Source organism: Centruroides sculpturatus, unplaced genomic scaffold, assembly GCF_000671375.1.
Source record: "Centruroides sculpturatus isolate CEXI.00-Female unplaced genomic scaffold, Cexi_2.0 scaffold236, whole genome shotgun sequence".
NCBI classification, from domain to species: Eukaryota; Metazoa; Arthropoda; class Arachnida; order Scorpiones; family Buthidae; genus Centruroides; species Centruroides sculpturatus.
Window position 1 is genome coordinate 253,979 of NW_019384403.1, and position 20,785 is coordinate 274,763.

Below are 20,785 nucleotides of genomic sequence, written 5' to 3' on the forward strand. Positions count from 1 at the left end.
CATCCATTTATTTCATTAAATTTTATACAGTATGCATTTTATTATATTTATTTCAAAGTTTCTTGTATGCTTCATTTCTACTTATGGTATCTATCATTCATAAAGTGATGAAGGTTTTAACGGGGATAGAGTTATGTTGGACATCCATAGAGGGAAAGGGGTTACAAAAATTTGGAAAAACTGGAACAAGAGGGGAAAGTAAAAATTTCAAGAAAAATGTGCATGTAATTTATGGACAGCCCAAATGCTTACACTGTAGAAAATGGACTTACACCACTTTCAAAATCAATGGTTATGCAATGTCATTTACCGATAAATTTTCAATTGATCAAAGCTTATGGTTATTTTAAAATGTTAAGTGTGAATTGTTTATAAATAAAAAGTTCACACTAAATTGTATGCATATTATGTGTTTTCTCAATTTTTTCCAAAAATGGACTTACACCACTTTCAAAATAAACGGTCCATATCTTGATAAATAATCTGACAGATTGTTTGGCAATACTAATTGAATCAGGTTGTTTGTTATTAATGTGATGAGTGTATGATATCTCTCTTGTAAGTTTATGTTAGAAACTGATCAATTTTAGTCATTTTTGGGTATTCACTTTTAAATATAACTTGATTCATAACTTTTATAAGAAAATAGTCATTGTTTTGATGCACACCATTTCTTATTGATTTTAAACATTGGGAGAATATTGTATAATCCTCCAGTGACTTGTGAAACAAAAAGAAGAAAATAAAAACTGTGTATATTGTGTGGATGATCTGCTAGTAATGTAGATTTTGTTTTCATGATGATTTTAAAACAGGCTTAAGTTTCTCAGAAACAAATTTAGCAATTTCAACATGAACTTAGCAAAATAATAACACAGCATAAGTTTAGTATTTTCATGCACACACAATATTTACATTTTACTGGATAGATGAAATTATAAAATATGGAAAATGTATTGTAGAAAAGCTCTGAACAATTATAATACTGTAATTATATGTTGTCTAGAACAGTGTTTCTTAATTTTTTTGGTCAGTGTACTCCAAGAAATTTCTCTTCATTATTTTGAATATAGAAAATAAAATTAATATATTTCAAAAATCAATTTATTGGGAATTTGTTTAGTTTTACACAGAATATAAGGTTTTTTTGTAAATACATTACTCACAATCATTCATATTTACTTTAACACAATTGATAGAAAAATTAGATCTGCTCAAGAGCACACATATGATTTTGGCTCAATATTCTTCCTCTATATTGAACTTAGAAATTTTCAGAACAAGTCTGTAGAATTCAAATAATAACAAAATATGTTTATTTAAAAAAACTTCTATGGATATTTTTAAATACAATGGTACCTTGTATTTCCAGTGCTTCAGTGTTTGAATGCTAAACTTGACAATAATTCACTTCAGTGTTCAAATGAAGCTTCAAAGTTCAAACTGCACATTCAGTGAAAAATGCACTCTCCATCATAAAGTAAAGTTCTGAACAAAATATAATCTCAAATTAGCAATAATGTGTTAAATTTCACAACCAATATAATTAAATCACACATCTATGTGAAGTAATGACAACTGTTAAAATACACAAAAACTTTCTGTTCAACTCAGTATAACCTTTGCTTATTAACCATGGTGTCCAAGAAGTGTGAATGCAACAAACCTAAGAGGAAGTTGGAATATTGATGATTGAGATGATAAACTTATTATGAAGAATGAAAGCAATACATAAAGAGAAACAAATCAAAATTTGAAAAGTGTCGATATAAATCACCTCAGTAACCTTAATTTCATTCCAGTAATGTCTTCTTAATAAACCAGAGAAACAATTGAGGCCTATTGTTGAGAAGATAGGTCCCCATGAAGCCCTTAGAATGTAAGATGTATGATATATTGGCCACAAAGTTGTAAGGTTATGAATTTATGTGCGATGATCCACAAAAACTGGTTCATAAATTAAACAACACTGCATTAATGGATGACAAATATATTAGATTAGATTTTAAATAGCTTTACCCCTCCATATATATATCCATGTTTTTGAGAGATTTTTTATTAAAAGAATAGATATTTTAGAAACTAACACACATTTTATGGGTATACATTAATTTTCAAATTCAATAACAATGCATACATACAATGGGAGTGTATCCTTTTGGGGGATGTGCGAATTGGTCATACGTACTTTAGAAAAGAGAATATTGCCAGAATTTGCCCAAAACATAGCATTATATAATAGATATATAGATGATATCCTCATTATTTGGTGGAAAAAAAGCCAGATATAAACATTTTTTTAAACAAAATATTATAAACCAGAATACATTTCTTTATTCATTACAGCTCACTTGAATGATCCATTTAGATATAAAATAGCTGCCTTTAGATCATTAGCTATGAGGGCATTTATACATTGCACCAGTATTGGTACAATTGTAGAACTTAAGCAGATAAAGAGAATAACAATGGCACATGGGTACTTGATAAAACTTATAGAATAATTACCACAAAATTATATATATGACAAGATACCACCCCAATGCAGAAAACATACGCCAGTTAAGTCTAAAACCATAGTTGTAGAATATGAAAAGAAGCTGAAACCAATATATGCAATGGAGAAAAGGAGCTGGCATACAAAAGAGACAATACTGTATATCAAATGCTTCAAAATGATAAGGATATAGATAGCACCAGAGCTTCTGGAGTTTATAGCATATCAGTAAAAAATGAAAGATTTGACAAGAATTTAATTTACATTGGAGCCACAAATAGATCTCTCTTAGAAGAATTAAAGAACACAAATATGATACTGAAAAAGAAAAACAACAGTGCTATTCATATGTGCCTCGGAGCCAGGAATTGAAGCTAACTTGGAGAAAGCAACACTGATTAAAAAGTGTTTTATTAGAGAAGAAACAAAATTTTTTAGAGATGTTAGAAATATATAAAACAGCCTTGAAGAGAGAGTGCATTAACATACAAGTTGTGGATTCGTTATCATATGCTTGAAAATCTTTTTATGATAACCCTGACAAAAGATTACACTATTCTACAAATTAAAAAAAATTTTTTTGGAACAGAAACAGCAATAAGTGAATTTTATTCTGTTTTGTTCCCTGCATCTGAAAATGAAGCCAGTTTTTCTCCATCACCCACCACATTTTTGTTATATACCATTAAAAAATTGATGAAAAATGTGAATTTCCCACAGTGACCAAGTTTATGGTATATTAAATTTCATGCAATGCTAAATAAATTTCCAATATTCATATTTTATTTTACTGATTACATAAAAAACTGTTCTATAACATAACTAAAACAGGCATAAAAAGTAGCTGAAATTTTTTTATAACTGGAGTTGGATAATCACTTCTTTCTTCGGTGTAGGGTTGGATTTACTCTTTGCAGAAACCAGCAGTAGTCACTCATCATCGATTCATCCCATCTCCCTTGGTAATGCTGCTCAATTTGCAATATGTCTTGGTGAAACTGTTCACCCTGCTCATCATTCACTGCACCCAAATTTGATGGGAAAAACTCCAGATGAGAATGCAAGAAATGAATTTTTAAGGACGTCCGGCAGCCTAAATTTTTATAGTTCAGCAGGATATTTTTTACTAAAATAATCACTATTTTGTGCTTTGTTATTTCCAAGAAAACCATGGACTACATCCTTGAATGGTTTCCATGCCTTTAACTCTATATTATTCAACTTCATGTCAAAATTTTCATCATTATGTAATTTTCTAATCTAAGGTTTAATGAATATTCCTTCCTTTAATTTAGCTTCACTTAACCTAGGAAACACTTGGCTTACATGTTTAAATCCTCGTTCTTCTTTATTCAGTGCTTTAACAAAATTTTTTATCAACCCCAATTTTATATGTAAAGGAGGCAAAATTACTTGCTGAGGGTTGACTAATGGAACATACTTAATGTTATTTTTTCCAGAAGTGAAAGTGTCTCTTTTTGGCCAATCTTTAGCCACATAATGTTCACTTGTTGCATGACTGTCCCACAGACATAAAAAGCAGCAATATTTTGTAAAGCCACCTTGCAGTCAGAGAAGACCAATAACTTCTAGGTCACCATAGATACGCCATAAGTGAGCACTATAATTGACTGCTTTTAAAATTAATGACATATTTTCATATGTTTCTTTCAAACCAACAGCATGTGCTACTGGTATAGAAGGATTCTTGTGTGAATTATGCAGTAGCACTGCTTTTAAGCTCATTTTTGATGAATCTATAAATAACCACCAATCATCAGCTTTATAAGGAATATTCAACTCAGACATCAAACCATTTATATCACAACAGGAACACAACTGATCTGCCATAGTGAAATATTTCATAAAATCCTTATTTCTGTGTCTGAAAATGAAACTTTGGTATCCTTATGCAATAAATTCCACTGATTTAAGCGTGAACCTAACACTTCTGCTTCTTGTGTCAATTGTAAAAATGTAGACTTTTGAAATTGAATTTTAAATTGAAGAATTTTTTTGACAAAAATCTTTACTTTAAATAAAAAATTTATTTATGACTGAAAAATTAAAAAAAAACACATTAAAATGTGCACCACCACAAGAGGAACAAGTCAAAGTTTGCCATTTTTATATGGGCTGGGATTGAACATCTGACTGCCCTTAAAGTCAAATAACTAAATAATATGACGTGATAGAGCATTTCTGATCACACTTTCTGTTTTAGAATGAAAAATACATTATAAAAAAATCACTAATGTATCTGTTCCGAAAATCATGTAGACTAGTGTTATTATAACAACTCAATTAACCCATAGGATGTTAATATAAAATTAAATAGAATATATTACTTGTAAAATTTAATTAGGTAAATTTAAATTTTGTAAATTGCAAAAATATTTGAATTCTATATGGAACACACATACCTGAAGCAGGACAATCAAGCTGTTCAAAAATGTTCATTGTTTTTAAGATATTTAATTGAGTTATTTTTACTTAAATTATGTGTATTTGCTGTTTTAAGTTTATTGAAATGGATATTGTTTAGGGTCTAGAAATGGGATTAATTTACTTTGTTATTTCTAATGAAAAAAAATTGCTGGAATGAATTAAATTTGAAGTATTAGGCACCACTGTATTTATTCAGCTTGCTATTCAAGTAATATAATTATATTACTTGAATAGCATGCATTTTAATTATATCAATATTGATTTGATGTATGTATGTATTAAAATTTTAGAGTACAGCTAACCCCATTGAGTGATGAAAATCCAGAAATTGGTGAAAGAAGTGGTGATGAAATTGTGCCAGAACAAAATGACATCAAGTAAGTAATAATCTCAACTTATAAAGTTTTAAATCAATAATTTTGTGATAAATTTGACTATACATTTGTAAAGAATTATTCTTGTATTTAAAAAATGCAAAATAATCAGTTTTTCTGTAATATTTTTCATAGAATTTGATTTAAAAAAACTTATTAACTAATAAAAGTGCAGACTTTTTTATATAAATATTATTTACTTTCCCCCACAAAAGCCGGCTTTGTAGAAATTTGTTTTACAAAGTGTGCAAAAGGTGGGTAGATTAATGCTGTTAATGTGTGTAGATAGAGATATGGCTCTTACCATTCTTTATCAAGATAAAGACAGCAACACAAAATATATTTACGTTAAATGAATTATCATTATGAAGCCAAAATACAACAAATATTTTTCATACAGGAAAGTAGTATGTAGATTCTGCCACTGATTGCAAGACAACTTTATGAATGATTTCATTGGCAAATTTTTACTCTTCCTTCTGAAAAGTTGTTTTGTGCAGTTAGTTAAAAATGAAGTTTAAATGGAGATACAATTCACTATTTGGTTTTTAATACTATATTTGATGTCTATTTTGATTCATTTCTATGATTAGTTGTATTGTGAAATAATGCAAAGGACATGGTTTCATACCTTACATAAATTTGCTTTTATTTGGGAAAAATATAATAATCTTGTTCCTTGATAAGTGAATTTATTCTTATAAACAGGATTTCTATGCACCTGGAAAGTTGGGGATTTTCATTAGTATTTAGGAAAAGTTATAGAGAGTCAGGAAATTTGCCTTGTTGGCTGCCTTACATTATGCTTGAGCAAGTGTAGCAGGCAGCAATAAATAATGTGGTACAGTACGACATATGAAAAGGGGTGCAGAATATTTTCAGGACCCAAAATTTTCCAAAAATTTACATAGTACAAAAAATGATAAATAATTTTAATTTAAATGTTATCTATTATTTTTCATTTTAATAATTTTTGATTCAATAACAAAACAATTTTTGATATTTTTTCCAGTTTTTTAATATTTTATATAGTTCAGAAAATTTATTGAGAGATAAATTTAATAAATATATACTTTTGAAAATGGATTATACAGGTTTTTTAATCAATAATAAATAAATAAATGGCATTTTTCAACACCATTTACATCTATGGTTCTGGATTAATAACAGAATAAACTACTTAAATTTACTGTTTAAATTTAGTTAATATTTTTAGTTGTAATAATTTGGCAATTATAAATTTTAATTAGCTGTTAATTAGAAAAAATAACTAACTAAAAAGTTGGAGAAGCAGTAGCATATGTGCATAGTAAGTCAAATGCTATATTATTTTGTTAATGTGTCATACTATAAGGGATGTGAGGATAAGGAAAATTCATTAGTATTTAGAAAACGTCATGGAATTTAAAATAAAAGTTTGGATAGGAATAACTAATATTTGTATTACTTAAATGTAGAGTATGGATTAATTTCATGGATCAATTGATTAATTTTTTTACACTTATTGCTGTTTCCATTCCAATGAGTTTATTGTTCCTTTATTGTCTTATACTAAACTTCAGCTTAAATTAGTAGATAATTTTACAAGCTATATTTAATTAATTAATGTTGCATTCTTGTGTAAAGATAAATAATTAGAAATTTAATTAAACTTCAAAATTAATTAATTAGAAAATTCTAAACAGGACTTGAATCTCTTATCCAGATTGATAATTAAGACAGTATGCTCTGAAAAAATAATCTTACAGTTTAGACTTAATTAAGGAGTTTGGCTCACAGTTTGAGTTTATGTATTCTTTAGATTTCTGTATAACAGAGGATGAATTATTTCATTATATGTATTTTGTTTTCTTTGTGTTAATCTTAAGCTCTCTGTCTTCCATGCACTTCTCTCCATTTTAACCAATATCAAAGATACTATGGAACCTATTCTTTGATATCTCATTAATACATCCATTATTACATTAAATATGTGTGAGTTTATAACTGAATCATAACTAATATTTTTTTAAAAAGAATATTTTCTGAAGTATTAATAAAGAGAATCAAGAAGCAGTGATTAAGAGTGAAAATAAAATAAATTTTTTTACAGGGAAACAGAATTAGGTATCGAAGGGGTTAAGATAACCAATGAAGCAAATAATGAAATGACTTTGGATGAATGGAAAAAGCAACAAGAAGGCAAACGATCTAAAGCTAGCTTTAACTTGCGTAAAGCTGGCGAAGGAGAGGATTCAAATCAGTGGAAAAAGTTTACAGTATTAACAAGTAAAAAATTTGAGGAGTATGATGATGAGGAAGAGGAGGAGGAAAGTGAGGTAATTTTTTGTTTTATAGATAATATATATTACAAAATTAAAACTAATAATGCAGGTTTATATAAAAATATACTGGATAAAATTTTTAATAAAAACAAATGTTTTTCATTTGTTAAATAATTCAATTATCTTTAGCCTACATGTATTTAAACATTGAAAAATGATTAATTTTGACAAAGTAATGTTGTGTGATTAGCAGGACATGTATGTAGAACATTGGTTGCTTATTAGGAAAACACCACTATATTAGAAAGCCAAATGATTACTGGATTAAATCTGGCTATATTACCATTACTAATAATTATTAAATCTGAGTAATGTTACACTAGAGGTAGGTTTTAGACACCATCTCTTATTAAATTTAACAATTATAATTAAATTAATAGTTATTAAATAAATAAGAAAATTCTGGAAGAAAAGAATTGGTTCAGAGTAGGACTCAAACCTGAACTTCTGCTTACTCTGTGGATGAGTTGTCAATTACACTACTGAGGCCTCCATCTGATCGTTTGCTTTGGGACCTATTTAATTTAGATATAACTAAGGCAACCCACAATCTGCTTTAAAAAATAAAAGTTTTGCTATATTATGCTTTATGGAAAATTTTCTGCTTTATTCTGCCTAATTTATTATTTTATTAATTACATTTGCATTTAGCGCACAAATTTTCTTTGCATTTTTATTGGTTTACTTGATTCTCAATACTACTTTTATTGTATATTTTTGTCTGAATCCAATAGATCAGCTGAGTTGAAAATGAGACTAATATGAATGTTGCTTAAATTACACGTGTAATGCGTAATTTAAGCAACATTCGCCTATCCGAAGTGATCGAAACGACTGACCCATTCAAGTATGGCGTGTGTTTGTTTCGTCGTACAGCAAATTCGGCATGTCCAAATTTTCCTTGGTAAATGACAATCTCTTTAGCATTAGAAGATAATTCAGGGTAGAAAATCTCCTCCAAATCTGCACTGCTAGCATGAACTGATAGAGCTTTTAATGCCAGCTGACTCAAAATAAGCATTTCCCTGGTAGAGTGCTTCCAGAAATTATTATATCATTGTGCACTGCTCTGTTTTCATTGTTAATGAGAATATTGCAATATGCTATCTCTTCCTTTTGTACTCTTTCTTGGAGAATCTGCATAATTGAGAAGTTATACTGTTCATTGCTAGGTTATGATTTGGATCTAAGACTTCAAGCTCTTTCCAGAATTGCCATGCTGGATGTTTGCCATCTAGATAAAATTGAAGCTTCAAACCCAAATCTTGGAGGTATTCAGAAACTGCCTCCAAGAATTCTCCAAATATCACTTCTTACAACACTGGATTTGGATACATGCTATGACTCCAGTTTCTTGATCAAGTTGCATAAGGTTTCAGCTTGGCTTGCAGCTCTCTCATAGTCTGATTTTTCTCTAATCTATGTCACTATAGCATCCCACCTCTTATGGTAGTACAGGACTACTACTTGCTACGTTCTCCATCAAATATAAATTGGTACAGGTGGCAATGCCAAAGAGTGGTTCTTGGCAGATAGAGCTATCTCTAACAAATGCCTTCTGTTTGCCGCCTTCTGTTTGCCACCTTTACTAGAGCTGCATTCATCCCTGAGATGAATATTCAAGATGCTGTTCTTAGTGTGCACTTCTTCAGTGACTAAATGTATAACATATGCCCAGCAAGTCAAGTGGAACAATGTTGTGCACACTGGCAAAAGTTTCAAGGCAGTAGCATTCATATACAGAGTGTTGTCTGTCAAAAGACCCAACAAAATTGTTTAACTCAACATTCAAAAGTTTAAGAGATGCGAACACTTCTTTGGCAATGATATTACTGTTGCACTTCTCTACAAGCAGCAATTGCATTAGATGGAGGTGGTTTGTAGGTTTCAAGGTACACAACCAATGTATTGACAACTTTCCTGCTTTCACATCAATCTACTCATGTAGTATTAGCAGAATGTCAGCATCTTGCCACATTTATTTAGTATCTAAATCTTTGTTTCCAACATTGGAGAGAATCCTAAACAATGTGCTTTCACTAGGCACATTTTCATTCAGAGATAGTTTTAAATTAGACTTCATCCAATTTTGGAATCCTTTATGACAGAAAATGTGCAAGAGTATTCTGCAGAACAGAATACAGAAACCATGCCTTGCCATCTTGAAGGTTTATTACTTCTAGAAGCAGTAAATGGCAAAGTTCTTGCTGCATCGTCCATTGCGGCAAAGGCCGCTATTTCTTCTGTATTGGATAATCTATCCCATAGCAATTACAACTTTTACAAGATGGATGTGGTTGCACTCTACCCCTCAGTACTGCAGTTTGAGGCAGTTATGCTCGCCAATGCTATGCTTGTTAAGGAGGGTTTTACAGCACAGCAAGTCCTAGAAATACGAGAGGCCTTGATTTTTATCATGGAAAATAATTACTTTCGGTTCAACGGGAAAGTTTATTTACAGAAACAAGGGGTACCTATGGGCTCTCTGCTCTCTGCTATATTAGCAGAATTGGCATGTGGAGCAAAGAGTGTTTACCTTCCCTCTCACCATAGCATACCCGCTATTATATCTTAGATATGTGGACGATATCTTAGTAGCCTGGCAACACACGGAAGAGGAATTCCACATTCTCAAAAGTTATCTTATGGAGGTTTATTCTACCATCAAGTTTACCTGGGAAAAGGAAAAGGGAGGTGAAATTGCATTTTTAGATCTAAACATCACAAAAACCCGGGGAAACACAGAGAACACTATCGCACCGATAGTGTTCTCTGTGTTCCATAAGTTCAACAGCATACCTCCTTTAATCCTTGCCACTGCGAACCAACCGCGGCACTATGTCAACGCAGCTATCGCCCCTCTAATTAGAAAGGCGTTTTTCTTGTCTTCCAATCAAGCTCTTGTCGACATCGAGCTTGAAGCTATAAGTGCAGTGGTAAGCGCGGCAGGTTACGCTAGATCTAAGTACAGGTACATCCTTAGAAAGGTTAAAGGTTCTCTATTTCCTGACACAACTTTGCAGGCCTCGGAAGAATGTACGATAATCCAGCCCCCATTACCATTTTGTGGCCGTATTTTTAGGCAGCATGCGCTTTTCCTGCCAGTGTCACTGCGGCCAAATCTTAGAAGAATGTTGTGCAATGACAGGGATCCTTTTTCTGTGCTAGAGCGGTCTGGAGTGTATTCCATCTTATTGGAAAGTACAACATCTGGTACTCATACCCAGTATATCGGAGCGACATCCAGAATGTTGTCTTGCTGCATCTCTGAAGTAATTCTTTTGTATCAGAATGGAATAATTATTGTTCATTCAAAACAAAAGTCTTAAAATGATATTCAGTTTAAATTAGTGAAAACTGAATTTTTTTACAAATCTATTTTAAAATTTCAACTGCACATGACATCATTTATTTGTTTTCTGACATTTTCAAAAATCTAAGTTTTGTTCATAAATATGNGGAAGAAAAGAATTGGTTCAGAGTAGGACTCAAACCTGAACTTCTGCTTACTCTGTGGATGAGTTGTCAATTACACTACCGAGGCCTCCATCTGATCATTTGCTTCGGGACATATTTAATTTAGATATGACTAAGGCAACCCACAATCTGCTTTAAAAAATAAAAGTTTTGCTATACAGTAATACCCCGACTTACGCGAATCCGGAGTTATGCGATTTTCAGATCTCGTCGATTCGTCTTTTGTTTGAGCGCCACACAACTCTTAATCACTCATTTCCCCCCACACTATTATTCGGCTTACATGTTCGGATGTGTTCGACATATAGCTACAATTTATTTTATGTTATTTGTATGTATTTATATGCAAAATTATACCCCGACTTACGCGGTTATCGCTCGGTCCCACCTATCGCGTAAGTTTGGGGTATTACTGTATTATGCTTTATGAAAAATTTTCTGCTTTATTCTGCCTAATTTATTATTTTATTAATTACATTTGCATTTAGCATACAAATTTTCTTTGCATTTTTATTAGTTTACTTGATTCTCAATACTACTTTTTTTGTATATCTTTGTCTGAATCCAATAGATCAGCTGAGTTGAAAATGAGACTAATATGAATGTCCAAATTTTCCTTGGTAAATGACAATCTCTTTAGCATTAGAAGATAATTCAGGGTAGAAAAACTCCTCCAAATCTGCACTGCTAGCATGAACTGATAGAGCTTTTAATGCCAGCTGACTCAAAATCAGCATTTCCCTGGTAGAATGCTTCCAGAAATTATTATATCATTGTGCACTGCTCTGTTTTTATTGTTAATCAAAGTATTGCAATATGCTATCTCTTCCTTTGGTACTCTTTCTTGGAGAATTGCATAATTGAGAAGTTATACTGTTCATTGCTAGGTTATGATTTGGATCTAGGACTTCAAGCTCTTTCCAGAACTGCCATGCTGGATGTTTGTCATCTAGATAAAATTGAAGCTTCAAACCCAAATCTTGGAGGTATTCAGAAACTGCCTCCAAGAATTCTCCAAATATCACTTCTTACAACACTGGATTTGGATACATGCTATGATTCCAGTTTCTTGATCAAGTTGCATAAGGCTTCAGCTTGGCTTGNAAGCTTCAAACCCAAATCTTGGAGGTATTCAGAAACTGCCTCCAAGAATTCTCCAAATATCACTTCTTACAACACTGGATTTGGATACATGCTATGATTCCAGTTTCTTGATCAAGTTGCATAAGGCTTCAGCTTGGCTTGCAGCTCTCTCATAGTCTGATTTTTCTCTAATCTATGTCACTATAGCATCCCACCTCTTATGGTAGTACAGGATTACTACTTGCTACGTTCTCCATCAAATATAAATTGGTACAGGTGGCAATGCCAAAGAGGTTCTTGGCAGATAGAGCTATCTCCAATGAATGCCTTCTGTTTGCCACCTTCACTAGAGCTGCATTCATCCCTGAGATGAATGTTCAAGATGCTGTTCTTAGTGTGCACTTCTTCAGTGACTAAATGTATAACATATGCCTAGCAAGTCAAGTGGAACAATGTTGTGCACACTGGCAAAAGTTTCAAGGCAGTAGCATTCATATACAGAATGTTGTCTGTCAAAAGACCCAACAAAATTGTTTAACTCAACATTCAAAAGTTTAAGAGATGCAAACACTTCTTTGACAATGATATTACTGTTGCACTTCTATACAAGCAGCAATTGCATTAGATGGAGGTGGTTTGTAGGTTTCAAGGTACACAACCAATGTATTGGCAACTTTCCTGCTTTCACATCAATCTACTCATGTAGTATTAGCAGAATGTCAGCATCTCTACACATTTATGCAGTAGTATCTAAATCTTTGTTTCCAACAATGGAGAGAATCCTAAACAATGTGCTTTCACTAGGCACATTTTCATTCAGAGATAGTTTTAAATTAGACTTCATCCACTTTTGGAACCCTTCATGACAAAATGTGCAAGGGTATTCCTGCAGAACAGAATACAGAAACCATGCCTTGCCATCTTGAAGGTTTATTACTTCTAGAAGCAGTAAATGGCAAAGTTCTTGCTGCTGCTACTATTGCCCTTGCAATATGTGTACTCACAGTGAATTTCTTTTCAAAGCTGACCCCATAGTACTGCAATTCTGAAAGTGCAAATTTCCATCTTCCACTACAAACCCTTCATCAGGTAATTCACATAATCAAAAAGCTGCTGAAACTGGTGTCTTGAGCAATATCTTAAGATACAATGAAATACACTTAATTAGAAACTTGATTTATTCAAATCTCTAAAGCAATATATCAGATATAACTAACAGTTACCAGATTGTGGGGGCCTATTCTGAGTTGTATTGTTAAGCTAATGAATATGATAAAAACCAGTTTCTATCGGAACCACGTGATTCACGTTTAATCAACCATGAAAATGCTATTCCAATCTGTACATTTCGTTTTTGGTTCCGATAGCCACGTGTGATAACTAAGCTTTTCTTATTGATCACTCTCGACCTGCTGTTAGGAACATAACGAAAGTGAAAACAACAAGGCGTCTTTTGATGTAAGAACGATTTTACTTCACGAGCAATTGGAGAGAGAGCTGCTGTTGTATTGCTTAAAAATAATAACCTTAACTATTTATGAATATTGTATGAATAATGTAATTGCTTTCTTGTTAAAATTTAAAGTAAGTAGCTATAGCATGAACATTATTTCTGAAATAGGTTTCATTCGCATATGTATAAATTAAAATGATATTTATATTTAAAGCTATCAGTTACTTTTCACCATCTTTCTGGATCTTTTTGTGAGCCAACTTCATCAGAATTCAGACGATTCTTGCCACAATTTCTGGCGATCTTTTACAGTAAAGTAAGCATCTAACTTCCCTGACATTAATTTAGGGTTGTCTTCCATAAAATTAACAAGCATCTCGAACTGGCAACTTGTAGTTCGCTGGCTTCGTTGTCCTTTCTTCGACATTTTAAAACAAAACTATTTCACTAGTGCTGGTACACGACAATGCTAAAAACCACGTGCTTTGCTTAGAAAATGTCGGTTTGCAGTCACGTGACAAAAATACAATGTTAACTAAACTGTGATTGGTTAAAGCGTAACAGCTATCAATATCATGGAACCCAGGTGTATCTTAACTGACTACCTGTAGCGAAACCCACTTAACATGGAGCACAGAATAGCGATTTGTCTAAAGTTCATTAACTGCCTTTTGCTAAGGGGACTTATTGAATGTCCCGTGCATCGCTCTCATTGAGTTATCGGAAGAGCTCAGAATAGATCCCCTGGGGAGATAAGAGTTAATGTTAAATAGAAATTTACCATATTTGTTAAATAAAATATTTAGTCATTTTTAAATTTTTACTTTGGATAATTTGGTATTTTTTTTTATTTGCTCAATTAAGTAGCAAAAAAGGTAACAAAAATTTTGGTAGCAAAAAAGATTACTTTTTTAAATGTAGTGACTTTTGATTCCAAACAGCTGGCAACTTAAACACAAAAAACACTGCAATTTTTCTGAAAGGAAATGATTAAATCATTATAAGGAATGAAGTTTTTAATTTGTAAAAATGATACCAACAGGAGGGCACATGAAAGTAATGTAAACTTAATAGAAAAAATATTTATAAATTTGAAATGTATAAATAAGAACTGAAATATGGTAAACAAGGTTTGTATATTATATTTTCATGTGGATATTAAAAGTGAGAAAATTATCTTATTTTTGGCTTATTTGGATGTAAATGCCAGTACGCTGATACAGCTCTCAAGAAAGTTGCTATCTTGTTGGCAATAAGGTTCAGAGAGACAAGGCGTGGGAGTTGGATTGGACTGCAGGGAAAAACATGGCAACCTTGACAAAGTTCCTTAATTCTGCTTTATTGCTTAATAACTTTTGCCTAATAACTGGAAGTGGTATGGTATGCACTCATTTCATGGTTTCAATAAGCAACCTGGATATTGCTCAGACTTGGATATTGCTTTATCTGCTTTTTTGGGGAGGTTGCCTTAGATATAATCATACTAGGCACTCACTGGGGACACCTTATAATCACCCATTATCAGCCTGCAATTGCTTTTACTCTAGCATTATATATATATATATATATATATATATATACANACAATAGTTATATATAATTAATTACATTTTAGTTTTACTTTGATATATTTTCACATTGAATTAAATTACAATTCACTTTTAGGATTAATAGTAGTAATAATACAAGAATATATAAAGTAAACAATATTCTTTTTTCTAATTTAGTTTGATAAGTTTAGTTAATGAACATTTTTTTATGCTTTGATAAAAAAATTATAGCATAATACTATATCTGTTGCTAGACTATCCATTATGATTATTTGTTTGTAAAAATCTGCTTATTGTTGTATTTGACATTTTAACATATAAGGACGAGTTATTTTTCACATTTTATTATAGTTATAGTTATGCAGCGATGTTCTAGTTGATCATTATTTTAGTCATTATTAGTTTTCAAGCTTATTTAGTAAGTTTAGTATTCCAATTTTTCAATACATTTGGTAACGTAATTATATATTTTATATACCTCTAATTTATTCATATTGTTTATCTTATTCTTATAATTATGAGAGGAATCATCTTGTAGGATTTGAGTAATATTGAAGGATTCACGTATATTTGATAAATTCTGACATTCTAAAAGTAGATGTTCCATTGAAAAGTCTTTAGTTTTGCACCATGGACATTGATTACTTGAAAAATCTATTTAAGTATTATTGGTATAGATAGAATATTTATTTAGCTGTAACTGTGCAATCAGTCTTTTAACATTGAAGTTGATCGGTTTCTTTATATATGGTTGTACAGAAGGTATGTTTAGTATTTCCAAGTACCAAGGGTGATAAGAGCTTCGGTTCAGACTGATTTGGTCGGAGTTTATAGATTGGGATATTGCTGCTTCCATTAGCATAGTGTATCCGTACTTTCCAGTTTAAAATCAAGGTAGCCTTATTATTTTTATTGACTTTTATCTGATGATTTTTACTATGCTGTTCATATCAACTTGTTGGTTCTGGTGATATGTTGAAGGGAAAAAAGGTATCCACATTTACTAAATTTCTCGTTTCAAGGTTAAATGTTATTCTGTTTCCGTCTATTATCAGGATATCATTTNTGTTGTTGCATTCTTATATATATATACAAACATCTCAGAGCCCAGCAATTGTATTAAAGCCATATGATTACCAGATTAAATTGGGCTACATAACCTACTGCATACTTCTAGTGCCAAATTACCCAGTATTTAATGATTATTAGTAGCAGTAATGTAGCTCAATTTAATCCTGTAATTATTTATTTGGCTTTAATATAATTATTGGGCTTTGAGTTATTCATATATGTATTAGAAAGCTTTTTCTATAACCATAAATATTTAGCTTCAAAATCTTGTAAATGAAAAATAATGGAGGAGAGAGACATCAAGGAAGAAATACATGTAAATAGAATAGTTTGGGAAAAATTTTAAATTATCAATCAAACTTTATTTAGCAGTAGGAAATTTTCCCTGTTGCTGGGGAAGTACATTTTAAATTAGTACAATACTACTTATTGAAAGTTCATAACAGTACAATAGTTATATATAATTAATTACATTTTAGTTTTACTTTGATATATTTTAACATTGAATTAAATTACAATTCACTTTTAGGATTAATAGTAGACTAGTAATAATACAAGAATATATAAAGTAAACAATATTCCTTTTTCTAATTTAGTTTGATAAGTTTAGTTAATGAACATTTTTTTTATGCTTTGATAAAAAAAATATAACATAATATTATATCTGTTGCTAGACTATCCACTATGATTATTTGTTTGTAATAATCTGCTTATTGTTGTATTTGACATTTTAACATATAAGGACGAGTTAATTTTCACATTTTATTATAGTTATAGTTATGCAGCGATGTTCTAGTTGATCATTATTTTAGTTATTATTAGTTTTCAAGCTTATTTAGTAAGTTTAGTATTCCAATTTTTCAATACATTTGGTAACGTAATTATATATTTTATATACCTCTAATTTATTCATATTGTTTAGTTTATTCTTATAATTATGAGAGGAATCATCTTGTAGAATTTGAGTAATATNGCCTTGAATAAAAATGATATTTAATTTAAAACTTTAAATTAATAAAATTATTATTAATTATTATCGCTACTATTACTAAATGAATGATTGTAAGAATTAAAGTTAGATAACATGTAATGATTAGCATCATTTGTCATACACATTCAACTCCTCAGTTATCTTGTAAAAAGTTAGTAGTAATCTTTTCTTGACACATACTCGTTACTGTCTATTTGTCATACCCTGCCAAAGATGTGGGGTGTCTTAGATACACTGAATGTTTTCTTTTATTATTATTATTGTTGTTGTTGTTGTTGTTGTATATAGTGCATGTCTTCTCTGCATTAAAATATGGTAAACACTAATAGTGAGAAATTCAAGTCATGAATATATTTGAAACCCATTTTACAGTCACTTGAATGAGTGTGTGTACATTTGCTTTTCTGCTCTATGTCAAAAATAGAATTATTGAGATTTACAAATTAGATTATATAGAGAATATAATCAATATTCCATTTTTCAGGATGACGACGAATTTGTGAAAAGAGGGCGTCAGAAACAGGTCGTGGACATCAAGATCAACTTTGCCGACTCACGGCGAGCAAGAGGTCGCGGCAAGGCCAGAGGATCCGGAAGAGGAATCATGAAGGGAGGGAAGTCTCCCGAACAATCCGTTCCTAAAGTCGACGACTGGAACGACTTTCCATCTTTAGTCACAGCCTAGACATTTTTACGCCAGAGGCAAGATTCCGGGCCGTCGTATCAATATGGCCACGTTTTGTTAATTTTTGTCTTATTTGGTCATGTAATTTTTATGCACTGCTTGAAAAAAATCATAATTTTGTAAGTTTGTCAATGGGGGTTATAAAGCAGAGAGAATGTGTGGCTAAAAATACGGAAATAATCGACAGTCTGGAGATAAACTTTGGTACAGTTTTCCCATCATTTATTTTGTTTAAAGGGTGATTTTGGAATACATGGTTGTTTATACTGAATGTCTCGGTATGTACCATGTTACAAAATGATGTTTAATAAACCCAATGGCTCTGTGCCTAATTTGTGAATTTTGAGTTGTTAATTTAATTCCTAATAAGTCATTTTAGATTGTTTTAAAAAAGAGTCAATCTGAAATTTTCTATTTTTAACAAACTTCTATTTTACGAATATTGTAGAAAACTGGACATTTTTTTCAAAAATTTGTTTGAAGAACTTAATACTAGTACTTGGATTACGGGATAAAGTATTTGTTCTAATCCAGTTTTATTTTTTATAATTTCTTTGGATTATGGTTTAATTTATCTCCTTGGTGATGATGGCAATAATTATAATTAAATAAATATCTGAAGACAAATCCTCCCAAAAAAAGGAACGACCATTTATTATCTTCGTATTCTGGACAATACAAAGTTGGCGACTGACTAAGTAAATTAACTAGGAAAGTTTTTTCTTAAAATTCAAGCTTTTTAATATTTTACAAAGCACTAATATGTTTTATGGATAGAGCAATTTCATAAAATACTGTACAGGTAAAGTTTTCACTACACGAACAAATGTATATTTAGTTTTTAATAAAGACATTTTCAGTATAGTTTCCTGACCTTCATCCCCTCAATTACTTGAGGGGTGTGCTAAAGGAGAGGGGTTTGTTCAGTAAAAATTGTGGTGATAATCATCTAAAGAATATAATCATAAATGAATGTGTATTGTTTGTCAATTTTGCAGCGTATTGAAATGTGCATTACTAATGATGAAACAATGTTGAAAATGTCAAACAAATGCAATGAAACTTTAACGGATACTCTCGAATAGCGGACACCTACTTAACGGACATTTTTACAATTCCCAGACCCTTCAAATAAGACATATTTTCACCTCTAATTAAAGGACGCCGTCGTCCGTCACCCACCTTACGAAAACATAGTCTCGCCTTCAATATTCTAAAAGAATTGTGTACGAAATATTTTAAAACAAACTAAATCAGTTCAAATAATCTTTCAGAGGAAGAATTTTGACCGTAGGAGTCGAATAAAGACTGGCTAAAAATAGGAATAGGAGGTGGTCAGGTTGTAAAAAGCCGAACAGAATTGTTAAAGAAGACTAATCTGGTTAATTTTCAATCATCACTTATCGTCATACATATTGCTATTAAACTTTGTCTTATTGTTGGAATTAAGCTTACGGTACCAAAAAACCATAAACTTTCCAAAGTTATTCATTCATTCGACGAGAATCGCAGTACAGAAGTAATGAAAAAGAAACAGTTTTAAGGTTAAGACAATGGCGTTTATTTGTTGTAAGTTCAAAGGTCGTGTTACGAAAGCGATTTGCCGACCACTTCAAAGTGTAGGAAGTTTTCTCGAATTTATGATCTGAACAGCTAAAGTAATTTTAATAAATTTATTGGGAACAAAAAATTTTCGAAAAATTACACCACCTCGATAACTACAAAGCAGACAAGTCCCTTTTTATGTTCCATTTAATTAATAGAGAGGTTGAGGCAGACGTTTTAAACGTGTAGGTCGGACGTTCGGCGCCGCTTTCCCGTAAGCCTAAAAGTTTGACAATGGTGTTTGGATAGTCGGTGGAATCACGCTCGACATTCCAAACACCATCATCAAACTTCTAGGCTTACGGGAAAGCGGCACCGAACGTCCGTCCTACACGTTTAAAACGTCTGCCTCAACCTCTAATATCCTGTGCAATCTTTGCTATTTAGAATTCAATTAAAATGTGGTTTTTACAGCTGATAAAATAATATACTGTATATATTCTACGTATACTTTTTGATATTTTCACATTCCTAACGCAAATTTGATGTTTTCGTAATCCATCGTATTCACTTCATAATGACTAGGTTAAAATACAATATGGCCGTCGGCATGTACAGTACAGTACCTCTAAATAGCGGACAAACTTCTCGGTCCTAACACATTCATTAAAATATATATTTTAATGAATGTGTATACAGACTATCCATCGTATAATGTCTCCAAAAGCATTTATTATAAGCAAAAGAAACCGAAATAAGTCATATTTTACATTTGTAATAAGACATCAATGTTTATGTGGTTCTCACCTTTTTTTACCCATGGACCCCTTTTCCTCTTAATTTTTTTGTGGACATTGCACAAAAAAAATATTTTTCAGTAATAAAAAAAGAAAGGAAATGTCACTGTCAAGTGACATGACGCTGGTGGTATAAGATTCTCCTAACAAACCCCGACTTTATCATCTCTCTTTGACCTTTGTCAATGAGATATATATGTCGTATAAGTATTCAATATTTTAAATAATTTATATTTTAACCCTTATGCAAAAAATGAGTGATAAAAATTGACAATATATATACTGTAGAAATTTAATTCTCAGTAAAACAATTGTTCTGAAGTAGAATTACCCTATAGACCACTAAAATATCACCGTGAATTCCCAATTCGGTATTTTTTTTTCTGTGGACCCCCAGTAATGTTACATGGGCCCCTAGGATTCATGTGGACCCCAGTTGAGAATCCCTGGTCACCAAGCTACTGCCGGATCCAGCCCGTTGCCGTACTAT

General features: G+C 31.5%; 1 protein-coding gene across 1 annotated transcript in view; it reads left to right on the forward strand.

Annotated features, from left to right (window-relative positions):
- LOC111618721 (plasminogen activator inhibitor 1 RNA-binding protein-like) overlaps positions 1 to 18,293 on the forward strand; it is a 57,157-nt gene extending 38,864 nt beyond the window's left edge. Inside the window, exons 5-7 of the mRNA XM_023360292.1 lie at positions 5,236 to 5,322; positions 7,412 to 7,637; positions 17,753 to 18,293. Coding sequence (XP_023216060.1) covers positions 5,236 to 5,322; positions 7,412 to 7,637; positions 17,753 to 17,953 — 514 coding nt within the window. The 3' untranslated portion in view covers positions 17,954 to 18,293. The remainder of the gene's footprint in view (positions 1 to 5,235; positions 5,323 to 7,411; positions 7,638 to 17,752) is intronic.
- The last annotated feature ends 2,492 nt before the right edge of the window (positions 18,294 to 20,785 follow it).